Here is a 23,660-nt window from a genome sequence, read left to right as displayed (position 1 = left end):
CGCTCCAAGCCGGTCCAGCTCTAGAAGGCGTGGAAGTTCCTCCGCGTTTCTTATTTTAACTGGGCGTGAGCCTCTCTCTTTTCTTTGGCATCGGATGGTCCTGGCACGTCGTGGGTGGTGTTCATTGCCCAGACGTTCATTGCAACTTGGACAGAGAAAAATCACCGTTTTCTGTCATTTCTCCTAGAAGAGGAGAACTCAAGCAGTAGGAAAATGTCTGTTTTCCCTAAAATATCTTTGAGACTTGAAGTTGAAAACTATCTTAAAGCGGGCTTTATGAATAAGGAGGTAGGTCAGATAAATATATTAGATGCTGTTTGCAGACATTCAAATATTTACACACGAGGGATAGGGAAAAAAAAAAACCTAAAAGGCAATTAAATGTTTATAGCTGTTGTTTCTTATTACTGGCTCTTCCCAATGCATTAATATAATATGCTCATGTCTTTCTGCAGGTATGTAATGAATCCTTCCTGAGCTAAGAGATGTATGGAGTGTGTGTGTGTGTGTTTTTTTTTTTTTTTTTTTTTTTTTACCATTTCCGAATGGGAAAGGAGGGAGGAGGAAAAAAGCTGTTGTGTGCCTGGCGACAGGTGTCGGGCACTGAAGGGGTTACAGGGGTGAGCAAGCAAAGATCCGTGTCCTCTGAGAATTATACGTCCTGTAGGGAAGAAACACATGTGTTCTTACAACGCCTGCTCCGTACTCAGGTGGAAGGTATGCTGTTATTCAGCGAGTGCTTGTTAAATGCCACTGGTTGTGCTAGGTGGTTTGCAGACCTTGAACTTCTTAATCTTGTGTCTGTGCTCAGTCGTGTCCAGCTCTTTGGAACCTCATTGACTGCAACCCACCGGTCTCCTCTGTCCATAGGATTCTCCAGGCAAAAATACTGAAATGGATTGCCGTTTCCTCCTCCAGAGGATCTTCCCAAGCCAGGGGTTGAACCCACATCTTCTGCATTTCTTTGCGTTGGCAGGTGGATTCTTTACCACTGAGCCACCTGGGAAACTCCACATCTTAATCTTAGCGATCTTTTTTTGGTAGATATTTCATCCCCATTTTTACAGGTGAGAGAGCTGAGGGTCCAAAGAGTTATGTTCCTGAATCTACATTGTTGTCATGGTCCTAATGTTGAAATCTGAAGGGAAAGAACTTAGGTGTTAGTACAGTGGGAAAAGGAATCGATTTGGAACCCCAAACCCCCTGGTTTGCATCTCAGTGCGTTTTTACATGTCTGAAACTTGCTTTCCTCATCTGTGAAGTTGGAGGACATTTAACAGCACTAAATTTTCAGGGTTAAGCTATTAGTCATAGGGTGAGCACCTGGCATTGTAGGTCCTCAACAAGTGTTCCTTCTGTGCGCTGCTGGCAGCCTTGAGCACAGAAGTCCTCAGTGAATGTTGATTGATTGCCAGGCTCGTGCTCTCTGCCTACCATCCTGGTTGTAGGCAACTTTGTATTTTCCGAATCTTTGGTGTTGTATTCAAAGTAAAGCCGCGCAAATGTTAATCATTTTCAAAGATGTTAGTGAAGCCATGACTTCTAGGTTTAGATTTCTGTGTTTTTATTCCCAAAGATTATGTTAAAGAGCATCACAGTATGGAAAGATACAATATTCTCCTTTTTCCCTAAATATTTTATTAATTTTTTTGACTGCTTTGGGTCTTAGCTGCAGCATTTGGGTCTTTAGTTGCAGTATGTGGAATCCAGTTTCCAGACTAGGTATTGAAACCAGGCCCCCCGCATTGGGAGCTCAAACTCTTACCTATTGGACCACCAGTGAAGTCCCCGAGGAAATAGCTTCTTGATTTCAAAAAACTTTAGGGAGGGTGTTAAGAGAAATAGAGGCAGTTTTCTTCCTCCAGAATTTTTGAAATGATTAACATTGTTTTATAAAAGATTCAAATGTCTTTGACACCAGTTCTTTTTCAAACATACTAACAGGATTTTCCGAGAAGGGGATGGCACCCCACTCCAGTACTCTTGCCTGGAGGGTCCCATGGACGGAGGAGCCTGGTGGGCTGCGGTCCATGGGGTTGCGAAGAGTCAGACATGAGTGAGCGACTTCCCTTTCACTTTTCACTTTCATGCATTGGAGAAGGAAATGGCAACCCACTCCAGTGTTCTTGCCTGGAGAATCCCAGGGACAGGGGAGCCCGGTGGGCTGCCGTCTGTGGGGTCACACAGAGTCGGACACGACTGAAGTGACTTAGCAGCAGCAGCAGCAACAGGATTTTACAAAAAGAAAAACTATACCTATGTAAAAAGTATCGAAAGTAGTAAAATATTCGGTTAAAAAAACAAACACTGAGAAAGTGCTAATATTTCTAGGCTAGTGGATTATTAGGCTGGCAAGTGGTTTATGAAGATTCTGTGAGGCAGGGGATGGTCAAAGATGACAAAAAATGGTGAAATACATGTCTTGAAGGCTTCAGTTAGTTACAAGGAAACTTGGTTATTTGAGTCTTAATAACTCTTATTTCTGACAGGTATCTTGCTGGGTTTTTTTTGGACAGTATCTGCTTGTTACTTTTAATAATAATGTGCATGTTTGCTCAGTCATGTCTTGACATTTTGTGACCCCATGGACTGTAGCCCGCCAGGCTCCTCTGTCCATGGGATTCTCCAGGCAAGAATACTGGAGTGGGTTACCATTTCCTTCTGCAGGGGATCTTCCCAACCCAGGGATCAAACCTGCATCTCCTGTGTCTATTGCATTGGGAGGCAGATTCTTTACCACTGCGCCACCTGGGAAGCCTAACATGTAGTATTACCGTATTAAAAAAACTGATGTTGTGGGAGATTGTTGGGTGACAGTATCAGGTGTTACGTTTTCTTCAAATACTGGTGTTTTAAAAGGTTACTAGCCAATTTGCTCTAGGGTATGAGGTTAGCAGGGAACTAGTTCTACAGAAGTGATGTAACAGTTAATATTTTTATAAATAAGTAGAATGAAATCCTGAATTTGTGTGAATAAATGTAACAGATATGTTCAGAATGTTAATAATGGTTTGAAGTTGAGGTAGTGATTTTCTAATCCCTTTTCATCAGGTGTTTCATTAGGTGTTTATTAGCATAACCCTGTGAAAAATCACCATAACCTTAGTGTTATCAACATGTAAACAGAAAAGTGAAATGGAGCATGATTGTGGAATGATGTTTCATCAGTTGGCACAAATGTATATGCATATATCTTAATGTTTTTAATTTGTATTATGAAATTGAAACAGTAACTTGTTCTTTTCTTTTCAGATTCTGTCTGCTTTAGGTAAACAAGAAGCAGAAAGGAGGTTTGAAACGCTGTTACATAACTTGTCTCATCCTCCATCATTCACCACGGTCAGAGTAAATACACATCTAGCCTCAGTACAGCATGTGAAAAATCTATTATTTGATGAGCTTCAGAAGGTTGGTGCAAATTTTTGTCATTATGTACAGAAGGAGATTTCTCCAGCTTATGCCATGTTGCTTCTAACATCATGTGGACGATATACTGTTACAAGTTTACAAATAAGGAAATTGAAGATCACGAATGTTGTTTAAGGTTATATGGTGCATGCTAATGCTAGAACTTGAACATAATACTTCTGATTCTGAATTTATTTAGTATAACTGGATAGGTTACTCAGCCCCTCCGGGCCTCAGTTGTTTTGTCATCTTCATCCTTAAAATGCTGAAGAGGTCTGTTCTAACCCAAAAAGTTTGTGCTGTTGTCGTAAGCAGCTTATAACGATCATGAGGGCAGATCATATAGCTGAAGAGCGCCCAGAGATCAGGAGGTGCCTACTGATTACCTGTAGGATTGTATTTTTAATTTTAATATAATAATATAATTTATTTTTATTGGGGTACAGTTGCTTTACAGTGTTGTGTTTGTTTTTTTCTGTACAGTGAAATGAATCTGCCATGCATATACATATATCCCCTCTGCCTTGGGTTTCCTTCCCGTTTGGGTCATCAAAGAGCACTGGGTAGAGTTCCCTGTGCTGTACAGTAGGCTCTCACTCGCTGTCTATTTTATACATCATATCAGTAATGTATACATGTCTATCCCGGCCTCCCAGCTCCTCCCACTTTCCCCCGTGGCGTCCATACATTGGTTCTCTACCTCTGTGTCTCTGTTTCTGGTTTGCAAATAGTTTCATCTGTACCATTTTTCTGGATTCCACACTTATGTGTAATTACATGGTATTTTCCTGCTTCTGACTTATTTCACTCTGTATGATGGTCTCTAGGTCCATCCACATCTCTGCAAATGATAGTTTCTTTGCTAATTAAATATAATTTAATAAAAGGAAATTAAATAGCATAAAGAATATTTAAAAATAAGATGATGCAGATTTTTTTGGTTCAACTAATAAAATAGTTTTCATATAATACTCATTTTCTCTAAGTGACAATGGATTGTAAAATGCATAAGAGGTCTGTTCTAACCCAAATTGTTAAAGTTTCAAATAGAAAGATAATATTAGAATTTTCTTGTTTATATTGTCTTAATGCTTTCAAAATCTGTATATTTTGTAAGTGCAATAAGTCAGAGAAAGACAGATACTACATGATATCACTTATATGTGGAGTCCAAAAAAATACAACAAATCAGTGAATATAACAGAAAAGAAACGGAGTCACAGAGAGAACAAACTAGTGGTCACCAGCGGAGGCCAGCTCTGTAGGGGTGGGAGAGGTAAGTTAGGTGTTTGGTGTAAGATACACTCAAGGATGTACTGTATAACACAGAGTATAATCAATATTTAACAGTAAGTGTAAGTGAAAAATAACCTTTGAAAATTATTTAAAAAAAAATACCAGAAAGAAAACCCCAAAGCTGTGCATTTTGTGTTTCATACACCGTGCACTGAGTTTGTCCCCCAGGAAATGTAAGATGGAGGAAAACAAGGTGCCTGATGCGGGATAGTTCTAGTTATTCCATTTTGCAGTTGTTATTACATCTCTTCTAACAAATAACCACAGATGGGTGTCAGCAGGCCTATTTCTCCCTAAGTACCTAAATGAGAAGGAAAGAGATAAGCATAGTTAAAAGACTCCCATTTGTATATCGTAGGCTGTGTTGTCAGTTTACTCTGGATAGAACGTTCCGGAATTTTCAGAGCATCTTTACTGGTACTAATTCTTTTTATTTTATTGAAGTATAGTTGATTTTCAGTGTTGTCTGTGCTGTGCAGCAAAGTGACTCAGTTATATATATATATACACACATGCATCATCTTTTTCACATCCTTTTGTTACAGTTTATCACAGGATGTTGAATATAGTTCCCTGTGCTACACGTTAGGACCTTGTTGTTTGATTCGTTTGTTTTTTGTTTTTAATATCACCACATCAGTGAAATGTTTATCATACTGTCTTTAAGAACAGTTCTATAAACTTCAAGTTGTGAGGAGATGACCATGATGTAAGAAGAATTAGCCACAGTTTCTGTCTGTATGAGACCAGAACTTAGTATAATAATTATGTAAAACTTGGAGAAAGGTTATTGTGAATTTCAATGAGTGATAATTTTATTGACTGTATGAGGCATACAGTGTGAACAGTTTTCTAAGCAGCTGAGAGTATTACTTTTATATAGCCATGTGTATAGATTTTCAGCTTGAATAAAGGAAGCTGTTCTGTGCAAAACTCAGGCAGATCCAGGTGGTTTTCTTTTCTAGAAAATTATTCCTGGAGCTTAGATAACCTAGGATCCCAGTCTTATAGAAAGAAATCTTAGGTGTTGTGTCTAAGACAAGGCAGATGAAATCATTCTGGGCTTTGAGTCCCTTTCTGTAAAGGTTGAGATGAGACTGAGAAAGTGGGGCTGTGGGCAGTAAGTAAGAACCTGGTGGTTTGAGTCTTGCTTCTTGCTACCAGGAAAGGGGACTCAAAGGAGGTTTTAGATCACAAATGTTTGTTTTCCATGTCCCAAAGCTCACATGTATCCCGAAGGCATATCCTGAATGGTGTACAAGCGGGTGCTTTGTCTCCAGATTTCTCTGGGTCACATATTGAAATTTCATCTTTTAAAATTTCATTTGACTAGCGAGGATGTGGAGAAGCTGGAACCTGTCTCCACTGTTGGGAAAGTCAAGTGGGCTGGCATCTTTGGAAAAGTTTCTGGTCTCTTAAAAAGCTAAACATAAACTTACTGTACAACCCAGCAATTCCACTCCTATATCTATCCAAGAGAAGTGGAAACATGTCCATGCAGAGACTTGGACATGAATATTATTAACAGCATTGTTTGTAATAACCAAAAGGGGGAGACTGTCCAAATGTTCATTGACTGGTGAATAGAAAAACAAAATGTGGTTGAGTTCACACCATGAAACGGAACTCAGCAATGAAAGTGGTGAACTAATACATGCTACCATGTGGGTGAACCTCAAAAACACCACAGTGAGTGCAAGAAGCCAGGCACAAGACCCTCTGTAGTATGTGATCCTATTTGTATGAAATGTCCAGAAAAGGCAGCTTCTAGAGAAAGAGGTAGGTTAGTGGTTGCTGGGGGTTGTGGCTGGAACAGGGATTGACTGCAGATAGGTGTGAAGAATCTTTGTGTGGTGATGGATAGGACCTAAAACTGAATTCTAGTGAGGGTTGCACAGTTCTGTAAATTTACTAAAAAAAATAAAGATCATTGAATTTTGCATTCCATATGGATATATTTTATGGTATGTAAAATAAACCTCAATAAGGCTGTTTTAAAAAGGGCACAGGGTAGAAACAAACAGAAGAAGAAGCCCGTGGTATGTTTGGTTAAAAAAGTGTGTGATACTTTTATGAAAGTTAGGCACACGTGGTTTTATGAAAGTTTTATTTCTGTATTGTTTTAATATCTGATAGAAAAGGAGCGAAGGAAAATCTTGGCCCGAGCAGGTTGATCTCTGTGTAGAATATCTCTGTAGTGTGGAGAGAGTGTAATGCTTCTGAAGCAAAACAAAAACAAATGACAGAATTCATTATCTTCTCCTTGGAAGGATCATAGTCTAGATACTGTAAGGCAGCGGTCCCCAACCTTTTTGGCACCAGGGTCTGGTTTTTCCATTCTCCCAGTTGAAGACAGTTTTCCCGTGGACCAAGAGAGGGGGATGGTTTTGGAATGATTCAAGTGCATTACATTTATTATGCACTTTATTTCTATTATTATTTCATCAGCTCCACCTCAGATCATCCCAGAGGCTGGGGACTCCTGCTAGGGTATCAGACAATGAGAGAACATGAGGAAGAGAGGGGAAAAAACAGAGAGGTTTGTTTGAATGAGGAGTCCACCCTCAAGATGTCTTACTATGCTGTTGGGTATGGTTAGTTCAAAATTCCCTTTGGTCAGAGGAAGCAGAACTCAGAAGAGCTGTTGACTTGGTAGAAATATAGTCTGATTTCCAAAATCCGAAGAATTTTTGTTCTCTTTCCTTTTCAACTTAGAAATAGGTTGATTTGGGGCTTTCGATAGCTAGTGTATCGATACTACAGTGCAGCACAAGTATCTATTATTGTTACTGCTTTGGTGCAGTATGTGAAGATGTAATCAGTAGCATACACAGCAGAGACTTGTTTTCCAGTATGTGTGTGTGGCCCTCTGATAGACAGAGTCCTTGCTCTCCATTCCCCTTGTTCACGGGGAGTGCCCGGTTGTCTTCTGTCTGCAGCCATGGTGTGCTGGTACATACCAAACAACCCCCTTTCTAGGAAAAATAATGCTGGTTTGTAGTGTCTGCTGTTTTTTGTGGTGTAAATGCTCCCACTCTGGTCAGTTTCAAGCTGCCAGCGCAGTTGGCTCCCATGAGACTGCTGCTGCTGCTGCTGCTAAGTTGCTTCAGTCATGTCTGACTCTTTGACCCTGTAGACGGCAGCCCACCAGGTTCCTCTGTCCCTGGGATTCTCCAGGCAAGAATACTGGAGTGGGTTGCCATTTTCTTCTCCCACGCATGCATGCTAAGTCACTTTAGTTGTGTCCGACTCTGCGACCCTATGGACAGCAGCCCACCAGGCTCCTCTGTCCCTGGGATTCTCCAGGCAAGAGTACTGGCATGGGTTGCCATTTCCTTCTTCATACCCATGAGACTGGGAGTTAGCCTTGGCACCTTTGCTGCTGGCCCTGCACCTGTTTCTAGTCTGAAGGCCAACTATGGTGGAGGATACTGAATATCCTCAGCCTTTGCCAGGAAGCATCATCAAAACTGACGTGGCAGGACTTCCCTAGTGGTCCAGTGGTTGAGACTCTGCACTTCCACTGTGGGGGGCATGGGTTCAATCCCTGGTAGGGGAACTAAAATCTCATATACCACGGTGCTACCAAAAACAAACAGGCAAACAAAAAACTGACATGGCATTCAGTGTTGATAATATATAACACACAGCATTTAAAAATTTCAGTCTTTAATGTCCTAGTCATGCAACTCTATATTGGATATGTGTTTTCAAAGTAGGTCACTTAAGGTTAACATGGTTTGTGTTTACAAAGTCACACTAAACAAAATTGAGCTTTTTACTTGTAAAGAAGTCAAGAAACTTGAGAATCAAATTATAGAGAAAATGTTGTTTTGAAGTCTTTGATTTTTTTTTTGGAGTATCCCATGGAAAAAAATGAAAATAATCCTAAATCAAACTTTATGCTCTGTTAGGTAATGACACTAAAAAGCTCTGTAATTTGAAATTTACCCAGTGTGTTGATTGCTTTGTAATCCTCTGTGTTTATTTTCAACAGCAGTTTAATGGATTAAGTTTTCCTATTCTTCAGCATCCAGACCTTCAGGATGTCTTACTTATTCCTGTTATTGGACCTAGGTTTGTAACTATTTCATTTTCAAATTGTATTCTTATAAATAAAAATTTGTCACAGGTTCTTTTTTTTGCTGTTTGGTGATAGAACTAAGTTTCTCTGTTAGCAGCTTTATTTAGATAGGAATTCACAAACTTGATAAACGTTGACTACATTGTCTGTCGTGGAAAATACTACAAAAGAACACTGGGAATAGACTCAGCTATCTTGAGAGGAATGCATATTAGTTCCATTTAGTGGTGATTGATTTTTTTTCATTCCCTAAGACATTTGTTTACTTGTATATCTTAAGAGATTCCACTGCTAAATTAAAACTTTTTTGGAGCTACAACAGAAATACAAAGCAACAGTGTTTCCTATTTTCATAATTGATACATTTGTAAAATTTTATTAATTCACAGTGATGTTAAATTACTGTATTCTCTGAGTAGAACGGGCTACCACGGTAGCTCAGCTGGTAAAGAATCCTCCTGCAATGCAGTAGGCCCCAGTTCCATCCCTGGGTTGAGAAGATCCCCTGGGGAAGGAATAGGCTACCTACTCCAGTATTCTTGGGCTTCCCTGGTGGCTCAGACAGTGAAGAATTGGCCTGCAATGTGGGAGACCTGGGTTTGATCCCTGGGTTGGGAAGATCCCCTGGAGAAGGGAATGGCAACCCACTCCAGTATTCTTGCCTGGAGAATCTCTATGGACATAGAAGCCTGGTGGGCTACAGTCCATGGGGTTGCAAAGAGCTAGACACGACTGAGCAACTAAGCACAGCTAAATAGAAGATTTACTGTGTTTGGAAGGCATGTATTTAAAAAAGGAAAAAAAAAAAAAAAGGCCTTCATATTATAATGGGAATTCTGTTCCCAAAGAGCATTTTTAAATCCCTAATTGTGATAAAAAAATTTTTTAATACCCCTAAGAGTAGTAATAAACATAAAAATCATTTTGTTAAAGCTTTTAAGTATTGATAATTTAGTGGTCAAATACAGCCTTTAATGTGGGAGAATTATATGTACAAATGAATGATGATATTTACAATTACTTAAACACATAAAGTATGATGCTCTGTGTAGGATAACCACATTTATTTTGCAATTAAATACTAAAGATTTATGTATATTTATTTATACACAGAAAAAATTCTGGAGGGTATAATATACCCAACTATTAACAGGGATTAATTCTGAGTGCTTAACTCTGAGGAGGTTGGGAGAAACTAGGTAAGAAGAGGCTCTAATTGTAACATTTCTGGTTTATTTATTTTTTTTACTGTAAACACGTATTACTTTTGCAGTTAAAATTGAGTCTATAAACTCCTTATTGTATATTTTTGTTAAGAGGAACATCGCATTAGTGAATGGAGGAGTCTTACTTAAGTGTGCCGAGTTTTGCTAAATTCATACAACTATGTAGTCAGGACTCACCCCCATCAAGATATACACCATTTCCATCACCAGAAAATTCTCTGCATTCTGCCCTCCATACTAGGAAACCACTGTTCTGATTTCTCTCATTCCTATTTAGTTTAAAACCAACTACTTACTATAGTTGATCAGTCACAGGTCTTCTGAGATCTGAGATTCATTTTAGAATACACTGGACATCATTCCACGATGCCCATAGTTTTCCATAATCTATGTAACTCTGTTTCATTCTTCTTACTGGCTTCATAATAATCCTTTCGTCCTATTCTTTGTAGTGAGTAAGCTACTCATTAAAACATTAGTGAACTGTGTAACACCGACAGTGAGTTAACAGGAAAGCACTGAGAAATCTTTTAGGATTGTGGATTCATACACCTACCTTTCATTTCTGAAAGGAGCATGTCAGCTCTATTTTGTCTTTTAAACTCATCACCAGTTTTATTAGGTATCTTTTGACTTTCCACTATGAAAAATGAAGAACTTCTTATAGCTGCCCTAAAACTTCCACCAACCACTTCTACCAGTCCAATTCCTCTTTTGGCTTTATCCGTAAGGAATGGGACTGACATGACATACCCAGACCTTCCTTCTTTCTGCCTGACCCTTTGGTGCTGAGTAATGAATAATTGTTTGGGTATCCAAGAGCCTTTCCTTTTCAGAAACAGTCATATCCTATTGAGGAATTGGATTTGATCCAGATTTCACTGTGTCAGCTAATTACTCTTCATCACTTGCATCTTCAGTTCAGTTCAGTCGCTCAGTTGTGTCAGACTTTTTGCAACCCCATGAATCGCAGCATGCCAGGCCTCGCTGTCCATCACCATCTCCTGGAGTTCACTCAAACTCACGTCCATTGAGTCGGTGATGCCATCCAGCCATCTCACTTAGCTGCTGCTTAGATTTCTTGAAAATTGAATTTTCTTTCAAATTTTTCTTCCCCCATTTATGTGGGCTTTAGAAAAAGGAATATATGTGTACTTGTACTCGTTGACAAATCTTTTTTACTAGAAGCTCAACATTTCACAACGATTTAGGATATCAAAATATAGGTTAAACAATTTAAAGAGAGAAAACAATTCAAAAAGTAAATCTCAACATAAAATTCAGGTTCCTTCATTTTATTTAACATGATATTTAATTTACTTAGCAAATATATGTATATATTTAATAATTTTTTTAAGTTTTAAAATTTATTTCAGTATTGCTTCTATTTTTTTTTTTTTTTAATGTTTTGATTTTTCAGCCACAAGGCATGTGGGATCTTAGCTTTCCAACCAGGGATCAGACTTGCACCCCCTGCAATGGAAGGCAAAGTCCTAAGCACTGGACTGCCAGGAAAGTCTTGATCAAATATATTTTAATGTTAGGAAGGTTTTACCAATGGTAATTAGATTAAAGTAAGGTGGTACTGCTGAAGTTGATGGTATCAATGTCAACTTTATTGAAAAACTTAAAAGAGAAAATTGAAAGCCAGTCTTCTCTTGCTTCAAAGTTTTTTTCATTTTTTTAATTGAAATATAGTTGACTTATGGTGTGATGTTAGTTTCAGGTGTACAGCAGAGTGCTTTAATTATATATTCCTTTTCAGATTCTTTTCTCTTAAAGGTTTTTACAAAATATTTGGTTTAGTTCCCTGTGCTATACAACAGGTCCTTGTTGATTATCTATATTATATGTATTAGTGTGTGTATGTTAATCCCAAACTCCTAATTTATCCCCCCGTATAAGAGTATCTTTTTAAAATGTTTATTGTTGTATAGTTGATTTACAATGTTGTGTTAGTTTTTGCTGTACTGGAAAGTGAATCAGTTATACATACACATATATTCACTCTTTTTTTGGATTCTTTTCCCATTTAGGTGGTTACACAGTGTTGGGTAGAGTTCCCTGTGCTACAGAGTAGGTCCTTATTAGTAATAATTATCTCTTTAACTTATAATAATGTATATAGGACGGTCCCACTCTCCTGATTTATCCCTCTCCTGTGGTAGCCATAAGTTTGTTTTCTGCATCCATACAAGAGTATATTAAACACCATACTGCAACCATCATTTTTTAAAGACTGCATTTAAATCAATAGAATTTTTTAGGCCAATATTCAATTTGTAATTTTTAAGGGTCTCTGTATATTGTCTGTTGGTATTCTTTCCTTTTTGATAAAAATCTATTTCTAGCAGGTCAGAAAGTTAACTTTCCCTAATAATTAAGTATAATTCAGTACCAGAAATATCTTGAGATACAAATGAGATTGAGTTTGCCCTTCTCTTCCAGCCGTTCCATTTCCATTTCTCATAGTTGCCTTGCCACTAGAATTAGCACTTTAGTTTTCAATTACTGTTTGTATGTATGAAATAATAGGGTGAATACAATGGAATATTCAAGTAATTGCTCAAAGATTGCTGGTTCAATACAAATAGCAATCCTGCTGAAAAGAAACATTTGGTTGACATGCAAATGAGATATCATGATCATGTGATATCAAAATTATATTATGCAAATGAGATACCAGATTCAGTTCAGTTCAGTCGCTCAGTTGTGTCCGACTCTCTGCGACCCCATGAACCACAGCACGCCAGGCCTCCCTGTCCATCACCAACTCCTGGAGTCCACCCAAACCCATGTCCATCGAGTCGGTGATGCCATCCAACCATCTCATCTTCTGTCGTCCCCTTCTCCTTCTGCCCTCAACCTTTCCCAGCATCAGGGTCTTTTCAAATGAGTCAGCTCTTCGCATCAAGTGGCCAAAGTATTGGAGTTTCAGCTTCAACATCAGTGTCTCCAGTGAACACACAGGACTGATCTCCTTTAGGATGGACTGGTTGGATATCCTTGCAGTCCAAGGGACTCTCAAGAGTCTTCTCCAGCACCACAGTTCAAAAGCATCAATTCTTCGGCGCTCAGCTTTCTTCACAGTCCAACTCTCACATCCATACATGACCACTGGAAAACCATAGCCTTAACTAGATGGACCTTTGTTGGCAAAGTAATGTCTCTGCTTTTTAATATGCTGTCTAGGTTGGTCATAACTTTTCTTCCAAGGAGTAAATGTCTTTTAATTTCATGGCTGAAGTCACCATCTGCAGTGAGTTTGGAGCCCAGAAAAATAAAGTCAGCCACTGTTTCCCCATCTGTTTGCCATGAAGTGATGGGACCAGATGCCATGATCTTAGTTTTCTGAATGTTGAACTTTAAGCCAACTTTTTCACTCTCCTCTTTCACTTTCATCAACAGGCTTTTGAGTTCCTCTTCACTTTCTGCCATAAGGGTGGTGTCATCTGCATATCTGAGTTTATTGATATTTCTCCCGGCAATCTTGATTCCAGCTTGTTCTTCTTCCAGCCCAGTGTTTCTCATGATGTACTCTGCATATAAGTTAAATAAGCAGGGTGACAATATACAGCCTTGACATACTCCTTTTCCTATTAGGAATCAGTCTGTTGTTCCATGTCCTGTTCTAACTGTTGCTTTCCGACCTGCATACAGGTGTCTCAAGAGGCAGGTCAGGTGGTCTGGTATTCCCATCTCTTTCAGAATTTTCCACAGTTTATTGTGATCCACACAGTCAAAGGCTTTGGCATAGTCAATAAAGCAGAAATAGATGTTTTTCTGGAACTCTCTTGCTTTTTCCATGATCCAGCGGATGTTGGCAATTTGATCTCTGGTTCCTCTGCCTTTTCTAAAACCAGCTTGAACATCAGGAAGTTCACGGTTCACGTATTGCTGAAGCCTGGCTTGGAGAATTTTGAGCATTAATTTACTAGCGTGTGAGATGAGTGCAATTGTGTGGTAATTTGAGCATTCTTTTGCATTGCCTTTCTTTGGGATTGGAATGAAAACTGACCTTTTCCAGTCCTGTGGCCACTGCTGAGTTTTCCAAACTTGCTGGCATATTCCAAATTTGCGTCATCTTTCAGGATTTGAAATAGCTCAACTGGAATTCCATCACCTCCACTAGCTTTGTTTGTAGTGATGCTTCCTAAGGCCCACTTGACTTCACATTCCAGGATGTCTGGCTCTAGGTGTGCGATCACACCGTCGTGATTTTCTGGGTCGTGAAGATCTTTTTTGTACAGTTCTTCCGTGTATTCTTGCCACCTCTTCTTAATATCTTCTGCTTCTGTTAGGTCCAGGCCATTTCTGTCCTTTATTGAGCCCATCTTTGCATGAAATGTTCCCTTGGTATCTCTAATTTTCTTGAAGAGAGCTCTAGTCTTTCCCATTCTATTGTTTTCCTCTATTTCTATGCATTGATCGCTGGGGAAGTCTTTCTTATCTCTCGTTGCTATTCTTTGCAACTCTGCATTCAAATGGGTATATCTTTCCTTTTCTCCTTTCCTTTTCGCTTCCCTTTTTTTAATAGCTATTTGTAAGGCCTCCTCAGACAGCCATTTTGCTTTTTTGGATTTCTTTTTCTTGGAGATGGTCTTGATCCCTGTCTCCTGAACAATGTCACGAACCTCTGTCCATAGTTCATCAGGCACTCTATCAGATCTAGTCCCTTAAATCTATTTCTCACTTCCACTGTGTAGTCATAAGGGATTTGATTTAGGTCATACCTTAATGGTCTAATGGTTTTCCCCACATTCTTCAATTTAAGTCTGAATTTGGCAATAGGAGTTCATGATCTGAGCCACAGTCAGCTCCCTGTCTTTTTTTGCTGACTGTGTAGAGCTTCTCCGTCTTTGGCTGCAAAGGATATAATCAATCTGATTTCGGTGTTGGCCATCTGGTGATGTCCATGTTTAGTCTTCTCTTGTGTTGTTGGACGAGGGTGTTTGCTATGACCAGTGTGTTCTCTTGGCAGAACTCTGTTAGCCTTTGCCCTGCTTCATTCTGTACTCCAAGGCCAAATTTGCCAGTTACTCCAGGTGTTTCTTGACTTCCTCCTTTTGCCTTCCAGTCCCCTATAATGAAAAGGACATCATTTTTGGGTGTTAACTAGGAGGTCTTTTAGGTCTTCATAGAACTGTTCACCTTCTTCATTGTTACTGGTTGGGGCATAGACTTGGATTACCTTAATATTGAATGGTTTGCCTTGGAAACAAACAGATCATTCTGTCGTTTTTGAGATTGCACCCAAGTACTGCGCTTTGGACTCTTTTGTTGACTATGATGGCTACTCCATTTCTTCTAAGGGATTCCTGCCCACAGTAGTAGATATAATGGTCATCTGAGGTAAATTCACCCATTCCAGTCCATCTTAGTTCACTGATTCTTAGAATGTTGATGTTCACTCTTGTCATCTCCTGTTTGACCACTTCCAATTTGCCTTGATTCATGGACCTAACATTCCATGTTCCTATGCAGTATTGCTCTTTATAGCATCGAACCCTGCTTCCATCACCAGTCCCATTCACAATTGGGTGTTGTTTTTGCTTTGGCTCCATCCCTTCATTCTTTCTGGAGTTATTTCTCCACTGATCTCTAGTAGCATATTGGGCACCTACCAACCTGGGGAGTTCATCTTTCAATGTCTTATGTTTTTGCCTTTTCATACTGTTCATGAGGTTCTCAAGGCAAGAAAGTGGTTTGCCATTCCCTTCTCCAGTGGACCATATTCTGTCAGACCTTTCCACCATGACCCGGCCGTTGGCATGGCTTAGTTTCACTGAGTTAGACAAGGCTGTGGTCCGTGTGATCAGATTGGCTAGTTGTCTGTGATTGTGGTTTCCATCTGTCTGCCTTCTGATGCCCTCTCTCAGCGCCTACCGTCTTACTTGGGTTTCTCTTACCTTGGACGTGGGGTCTGTCTTCACGGCTGCTCCAGCAAAGCACAGCCGCTGCCCCTTACCTCTGATGCGGGGTTATAAGATATCAGATAATATGTGTGCAAATGAGATATCATGATTGTGTGATATCTCAAAATTATATTATCTTCCTTTTACTGAAGGGTTGCTAATATATGCAGTTAAATACATGCCAAGTAGGTAAGTGTATTTTTTATATGCATTCTCATAATCTTGAGCCTCTCTTTAGTGGGTCTTTAATTCATAGGCACCTCATTTTTAGCTGTTTTAATTAGTTTTCTCTTATTCTAAGCACCTTCTTGCTATTTTTCTCCAGTCTTTATTACTGTATTCTTGGAACATCACCTGTCTTTAATGCTATTGCTTCACTCTTTTGTTTAAAAACATTTTAATGAAAATCAAGCTTTTAGTATTTTTTTTATGGCCCTACATTGACTTTTATATTCCCTCACTAAAACTTCAGCAGTGCTGACTTGCACCTTGACACTTGCATATATATACGATCTTATGTTTTTATACAGTTACTACTTGTGTTGAAAGATTCCCGAAGACCACTCCCCAGCTCAGTGATTCTCTTGGAGGACTCAGAGGATTCCACATGTAGTCGTACTTGTGACCATAGTTTATTACAGTGAAAGAATCTGAAGCAAAATCAACAAAATAAAAGCTGCCTGGGATGAAGTCTAGGGAAAACCATTTGTAAACTGCAGAGTCTGTTTCCAGTGGAGTCATGCAGTGTGCAGTTAACTCCCCCAGCAACAAGGATGACCATGCATGTGTGAGATGTCACCATCCAGGAAAGCTCCTTAGAGACAGGCATCCAGGGTTTTCATTTAGGGCTGGTTGTGTGGGCAGCTCGTGCCTGGTAGGTACACAAATTCTATCCTCCCAGAAGGGAAGTCAGTGTCCACCATAAACCATATTATTGGTTTACAAATTGTTACAGATAATGTAGGCACATTGAGCTGCCCTTGGTGATGGACAGGGAGGCCTGGCGTGCTGCAGTCCATGGGGTTGCAAAATGTCAGACATGACTGAGCAAATGAACTGAACTGAACTGAATCAGTTAAGAGTGGGAAATCCTCTGATTCTGAGTTCCAGTTTGCTAGCCAAGGATCAGCCTCATCACCAGGCCTTCCAAAGAAAGGTGGTTTTTTGTTTGTTTTTATTTTTGGATGTGGTGGGTCTCTAATTGAGGCATGTGGGCTTAGTTGCCCTGCAACATGTGGGATCTTAGTTCCCTAACCAGGGATTGAACTCAAGTGGATTCTTAACTACTGGAGCACCAGGAAAGTCCCTGGCCCACTATGTCAATGCTCTTCCCCATAGTCTCCCATTCTCTCCTTTCAGTGAAATGGTATTCTCATAAAAACTTTCTGATTAACATTACAGAGTTCCATTTCACAAAATATTTTTTGAAGATTGAGGGCAGGAGGAGAAGGGGATGACAGAGGATGAGATGGTTGCATGGCATCACCGAGTCAGTGGACATGGGTTTGGGTGGACTCTGGGAGTTGGTGATGGACAGGGAGGCCTGGTGTGCTGTGGTTCATGGGGTCGCAAAGAGTTGGACACGACTGTGCAACTGAACTGAACTGTGTATGAGGACCCAAGATATACAGATGGGTGAAACATAGTTTAGTCTAAAAGCAGGTGAATATTGGTACAAGTCAAACTGCAGTAGATTCCTGGGGAGGGATATGAATTAAGTACCATCCAAGCAGAGAAGAGGAAGAGCTGAATGCAAAGAAGCAGGTAAAGATTTTCTCCAAAGACATGGTATTTCAGTTGAGCCTTGTAGGTGAGTAAGAAGGAGATAGATGAGATAAAGTAGGCAAGGGTTCACAAGATAGAGAGAAGGTACGTGCAAAGGTCCAGAGGTATGAAAATACATGGTGGTTTGTGACAAAAGTGACAGGGAATCTATCAGTTTTCAGAGAGGTTGGTGAAAGATGTTGAAGTTAGAAGAGCTAGAGTGAAATGTGGAGGATTCATTTTAATTTTGATTAATTTTTATTGGAGTATAGCTTTACAGTGCTGTGCTATTACTAGTTTCTGTTGCGCAGGAGAGTGAATCAGCCACATTTGTATACGTATCATATATATGTATGATATGTATTGCCAATGAGATCATCTATACCGTTTTTGTAGATTCTACATCTATGTGCTCATATACAACATTTGTTTTTCTCTTTCTGACTGACTTCACTCTGTATGACAGTCTCCAGTCCATCTACATCTCTACAGATGCCCCAGTCTCATTCTGTTTTATGGCTGAGTAATAATTTTATTTATATTTGTGCCACATCTTTATTCATTCCTCTGTTGATGGACATTTAAGTTGTTTTCATGTCCTGGCTGTTGTAAATAGCGCTACAGTGAACATTGGGGTACATGTGTCCTTTGGAAGGGTTATTTTTTGAAACTAAGAAATGTTTTATTTTTTCACATGGAATATAGGAGCCAAATAACTCTTGTTACAGTCATGATTTTAGAAATATAATACTGGTAGTAGTATAAAGCTTTTTTTTCCCCCAAACTACATGTAGACGTTGACTTATTAGTAAGTTGTGAAATCAGTTTAACTGGTTGTTTATAGTTTTTTTTTTTAAGGAATAGGGATTTTATTATATAATATCCTGGAGTGTACATGGGAAGGTGTTTCGTGAAACAGTTGCTATAAATGTAAGTGTGGATAGGCACACATGTGTACTGGGATGCCATTCAAGTGCATTTCTCACATTGGATTGCAGCGAAAAAAGCCTGAAAACACTTTTTTCAGAAGATGAATTGCAAGCCTGGAGCCGAGTTAGGGAGCTATTTTAGTCTTTTATCTCCAGCAGTATGGTGAACTAGATAACTTGAGATTGTTTCTGCTACTTAGGCCTAGGAACACTGAACAAAAAATAGGGCATAACATGGACAACAGAATGATTAAGAACCTTAGTGAGATACTCGGGGGTTAGAATGAAGGGTAACTGAAAATTGAGCAGTAAGTGCGTGAGCTAAGATTAAGGGTTGAAGGGTTTGAGGGAGAAGGTGCTTGGTCCCCTGAACTTAGGGGCGTTGGTTTTAACAACAGGCTGTTAGTGCTAAGAGGTGAGAACCATCCAAAAGTCAGTGCAGGGCAGTAATTAGGAGTTGTAGCTCTCTTGCCATGGAGCCTGGGTTGGGGGGAAAAAACCTATGACATGCACAACAGCAGTTCCATACCTGTAAGGGTTTGGAGTTCAAATTCATCCTACCCATGTGGTCTTGACACCTGTGGTTTGGGAAATTGACATAAGAATTGGATCCTAAGCCAGTTCTTGAGGTGCTTGGCAAAAGCACTGCAGAGTGGCACCTGTCAGCCCAGGTCATGTTTCTTTCTTATAGTTAGAAGCTACACTAGGAATCAAACTACCATGAGTGAGAACCAGCATGTACAACAGATTGAGGGATTAGATTTCCCCCAGAACTGAAGCCAGCCAGTGTGTACTCAATCATGTGTGAGTCTCTGCAACTTCATGAACTGTAGCCCCCACCACGCTCCTCTGTCCATGGAATTTTCCATGCAGGGATACTGGAGTGGGTTGCCATTTCCTACTCCAGGGATTGAACCCACGTCTCTTGCATTTGCATTGGCAGGTGGATTCTTTACCAGCTGTTCACATGGGAAGCCCAGAATGTAGCAAAGAGAGCTAATTGGTAGGCACTATAAAATTAGTCTCCTTGAAAACGATTAAAAGCAAAAGGGAGAATCTAAAACATAAAAGACCCTAAGAGGGAAAAAAAGAATTGAAAAAGAATTTCTAGACATTAAAATTTCATTAAAATTAAAAAGTCATTCAGTGAGTTAAACTCTAGACTCAACAGATGAGAGAATTAATGAACTAGAAGATGGCTTATGGCCCATCACCTAGAATACAGCAGGTAAAGGAGGTCTAAAGCAATAGGAAATACGAAACTGAGTCATGAGAACAAGAATGAAAAGGTACTACGTGTTCCTAATGAATCCCAGATGTAGAGATGAGAAATAATGTGGGAGAGACAGTATTCAAAAATATAATGAATTTTCCAGAATTGATGAAAGTCAGATTTAAGAAATACAGTATCTGAAGGCAAAAGTAAAGATAAATACATGACTAGGTGCCTCAGAATGAAACTGAAGAACACCAGAGACATCAGGAGGGTCTGAAAGCAACCAAAGATAAAACACAGAAGTTGGATCACTGGATGAAACGATATCTGGTGATCAGATGATGTAAGTCTGATGTTGGGGGTGGAAGGGCCTGGGAGACGTGTCAGAGAATTAGAGGTGGCATTGTTTGGTCACTCAGTGAATGTTGAGTTAGAAGTTTTAGGAGGTGATTCAAGATGATGCCAGGATTTGTGTTCTGGCTGCTCAGGTAGATAACGTCATTTTGACTGGAAACACAGGAGGATGAAGCTTTGGGCTGTTTCCAAGGATTTGAGGAGTCGATCAGGGAATCATAACATTGTTTAGGACTTGTTGAGTGTGAAGTAGCTATAGGACATCTGTGCACAGCTGTCTGCAGATAATCAGTCTAGAAAGACTGATCATTAGAATATGTGGGTTCACAGTAAGGTCCAGCTGAATAGCACAGGGAGGTATAGTCAATATCCAGTGATAAACTATAATGGAAAAGAATATGAAAAAGAATAGCTGGTTCACATTGTGGTACAGCAGAGATTAACACAACATTATAAACAACTATACTTCAGTAAAATAAAGAATATATAGGTTATCTTTGTAAGTGGTCACCGAAACCATGAGATTGCCAAGGTTTGGGATACAAAGCGAGAAGAGATGATGGCATGTTTGAGAACCTGGAGAAATGAACCTCGTCCAGAAATAGCTGGAGAGTGAGCAGTGAGTGTGGGACCTGGAAGGAGGAGGATAAATCTGAGAAGCTTACTGAGATATGATCAGTTGGAGATCTTGACAAGAAAATACACTGAATTCCTTGAATTCACTTAAAATGCACTTAAAACTGCAAGGAGTTAGGACCATACATATGACGTGTTGCCAACCAGGGAACCCCATCAGAGGTGCAGTACTTGAGATGTTTCTTTGGGGCTCATCACATAGGTACCCCTGACCTTTGAGAAAGTCTGCTCTGAGTGTTAGAAGTGATACCAGGCTTCAGTTTCAAGGGATGGATGGGAGGTGAGAAACTGGAGAACACTGAAGAAAGTTGGATAGCAGAGGAGGAAAGAACTTATCTTTATCTTGTTTAAAGCATTAATTTACTGTGTGCCAGTCTACCACTTCAGAAATGTTTTTGCATTTCTCACATGTTGTCTGTTTTAGTCTTTGAAGATAAACGTTATTGCTCTTCTCTCCTAATGCTATTATGAAACAGCACTGCTTGTTAAATGATGAAGCATTTTTTTTTCCTTTGGGGTTGTGGTTTTAATCTACGTAGAGCTTCATTGGATTAGAGTATAAACGCTTGATCATGTCCCTTCTAACACAGTAGGCATCAGAGCTGTTGATAACAGACACCAGGCTGGGACCCAAGGGCTGCCTTGGCCTGTTCTACCCTGTGTGTCATTTCCTATGACCTTAGTCCTGCCTTAGATTTTTTTTTTTTAATTGAGGTATAGTTGATATAAATTATAGGTGTGTTATTTCCTATGACCTTAGTCCTGCCTTAGATTTTTTTTTTAATTGAGGTATAGTTGATATAAATTATAGGTATGCAGTATAGTGATTCACAATTTTTAAAGGTTATGCTCCATTTATAGTTATAAAATATTGGCTATACCATAAAAAAGAGTGAAGTAATACCATTTGCAGCAACATGGATGGACCTAGAGATGATCATACTAAGTGAAGTCAGTCAGAGAAAGATGAGTACCACGTGAAACCACATGTACATGGAATCCAGAAAAAAAAGATACAAATGGATTTATTTACAGAAGGGAAGTAGACTCAGACATAAAAAATAAATTTGTAGTTACCAAAGGGGGCAGGTGAGGATGTGGGATAAATTAGCAATATGGATTGAGCAGACATTACTATATTTGAAATAGATAAGCAACAAGCTTCTGTTGTATAGCATAGGGAACTATATTCAATATATAGTAATAACCTATAAGGGAAAAGAATATGGAAAAGAGTGTGTGTGTATGTGTGTGTATATATATATGTATGTATACACACATATATATGAATATATATTCATATATATATATACAAATATATATGAATCACTTTGCTATATACTTGAAGCTTACTCAGCATTGTAAATCAACTGTACTTCAGTATAGAAAAGAATATTGGCTATATTCCCTGTATCATAGACTCTTGTGGGTTATTTTGAATGTAACAGTGTGTACCTCTTAATCCCCGACTCCTGTCTTGCCCCCCCATCTCCCTGTCCCTACTAGTTTGTTCCCCGTATCTGTAAGTCGGCTTCTTTCTTGTATTCATCAGTTGTATTTGATGAAGCAATTTTTGATGCCACTTACTACCTTGCACCAAGATTTTCTTCTCAAGTGCCCATCCTCTTTGTAATTTAAAAAAAACCCAGACTTTATTTATTAATTTTTGGCTGCGCCGTGTCTTCGGTGCTGCCTGTGGGCTTTCTCTGGTTGCGGCCAGCAGGGGCTCCTTCGGTGCTGCCTGTGGGCTTTCTCTGGTTGCGGCCAGCAGGGGCTCCTCTCTGGTTCTGTGTGTGCTTCCCATTGTGGTGGCTTCTCTTGTTGCAGAGCACGTGCTCTAGGACATGTGGGTTTGGTAGTTGTGGCACAAGGGCTTAAGTTGTCCCACGGCGTGTGGAATCTTCCCGGATCAGGGATTGAACCCATGCTCCCTGTGTTGGCAGGTGGATTCTCAACCACTGGACCACCAGGGAAGGCCTTTGTAGTTTTTAAGAAATTATTTCTTGTGTATTTATCTTCTTTCTTCCAACTTTTTCTCATTTGTTCATTTGGAATAATGAAGACTAAAGAGGTTATTTATTTAGGGTTAGTTTGAAACCCTGAAAAGGTTGGTTGATGTTGGAGGTGCATCACTCTTTACACTTTCACTCCTCTTCTCTAGGAAGAATATAAAACAACAACCTTGTGAAGTCATTGTTGGAGCCCAGTGTGGCAATGCTGTGTTACGAGGAGCCCATGTCTTTGTCCCTGGAATTGTATCAGCCTCAAAATGTGAGTATAACGTTTAGGTTTCTCTGTAAAACAGCTGCTAACATTTATGTGTATCATCAAATTGAAAATTCATTAAATCCTCACTCAGATACGTTTCAAATTTGCTTTAACAAAGATCTTTGCCAAGTTGTGCATTTAGTATAGCCCACTGAGGTGTGTATCTGAAAAGGACTAATGAATCAGGCATCTGATGTGGATTTTCTGCCCATTTCTTTTATTCCCTTTGAGGACATTTGTAATGATGTTAGAGGATCATGACTGATGAAAAGAGTGGAAGATGTCAGTGAAATTTTGTTTTCCATTCTTTACCCAATTGTGCTGAAACCTCAGGCTGCTGAACTGTCATTTGCAGGGGAAACATTCCAAGTCTGGGATCTTAATATTGAGATGAAACTCAGTATTCTTAATTTATTCTTTTAAGGAATGTTAGATATGGGGAAAATAATTGAAATAGAAGACACCTTTTGTTTTCTGTTCAGCTAAAGGCTTCCAACTGAGGTTGGATGTTTGCTGTGGTGTTTTTTTTTTTGACCCTCTCAAGGCATGTGGGATATTAGTTCC

The 23,660-nt window shown here is 39.5% G+C and overlaps 1 protein-coding gene across 1 annotated transcript in view; it reads left to right on the top strand.

The window, feature by feature from the left end:
- The first annotated feature begins 213 nt into the window (after positions 1-213).
- NSUN6 (NOP2/Sun RNA methyltransferase 6) overlaps positions 214-23,660 on the top strand; it is an 84,439-nt gene continuing 60,992 nt past the window's right edge. The window contains exons 1-4 of the mRNA XM_052651112.1: positions 214-288; positions 3,253-3,408; positions 8,702-8,781; positions 22,990-23,099. Coding sequence (XP_052507072.1) covers positions 214-288; positions 3,253-3,408; positions 8,702-8,781; positions 22,990-23,099 — 421 coding nt within the window. The remainder of the gene's footprint in view (positions 289-3,252; positions 3,409-8,701; positions 8,782-22,989; positions 23,100-23,660) is intronic.

The sequence above is a fragment of the Budorcas taxicolor genome, chromosome 13, assembly GCF_023091745.1.
Source record: "Budorcas taxicolor isolate Tak-1 chromosome 13, Takin1.1, whole genome shotgun sequence".
In the NCBI taxonomy this organism is placed as follows: Eukaryota; Metazoa; Chordata; class Mammalia; order Artiodactyla; family Bovidae; genus Budorcas; species Budorcas taxicolor.
The sequence above is the reverse complement of the archived record's forward strand: the minus strand, read 5'-3'. Positions and strand labels throughout refer to the sequence as shown.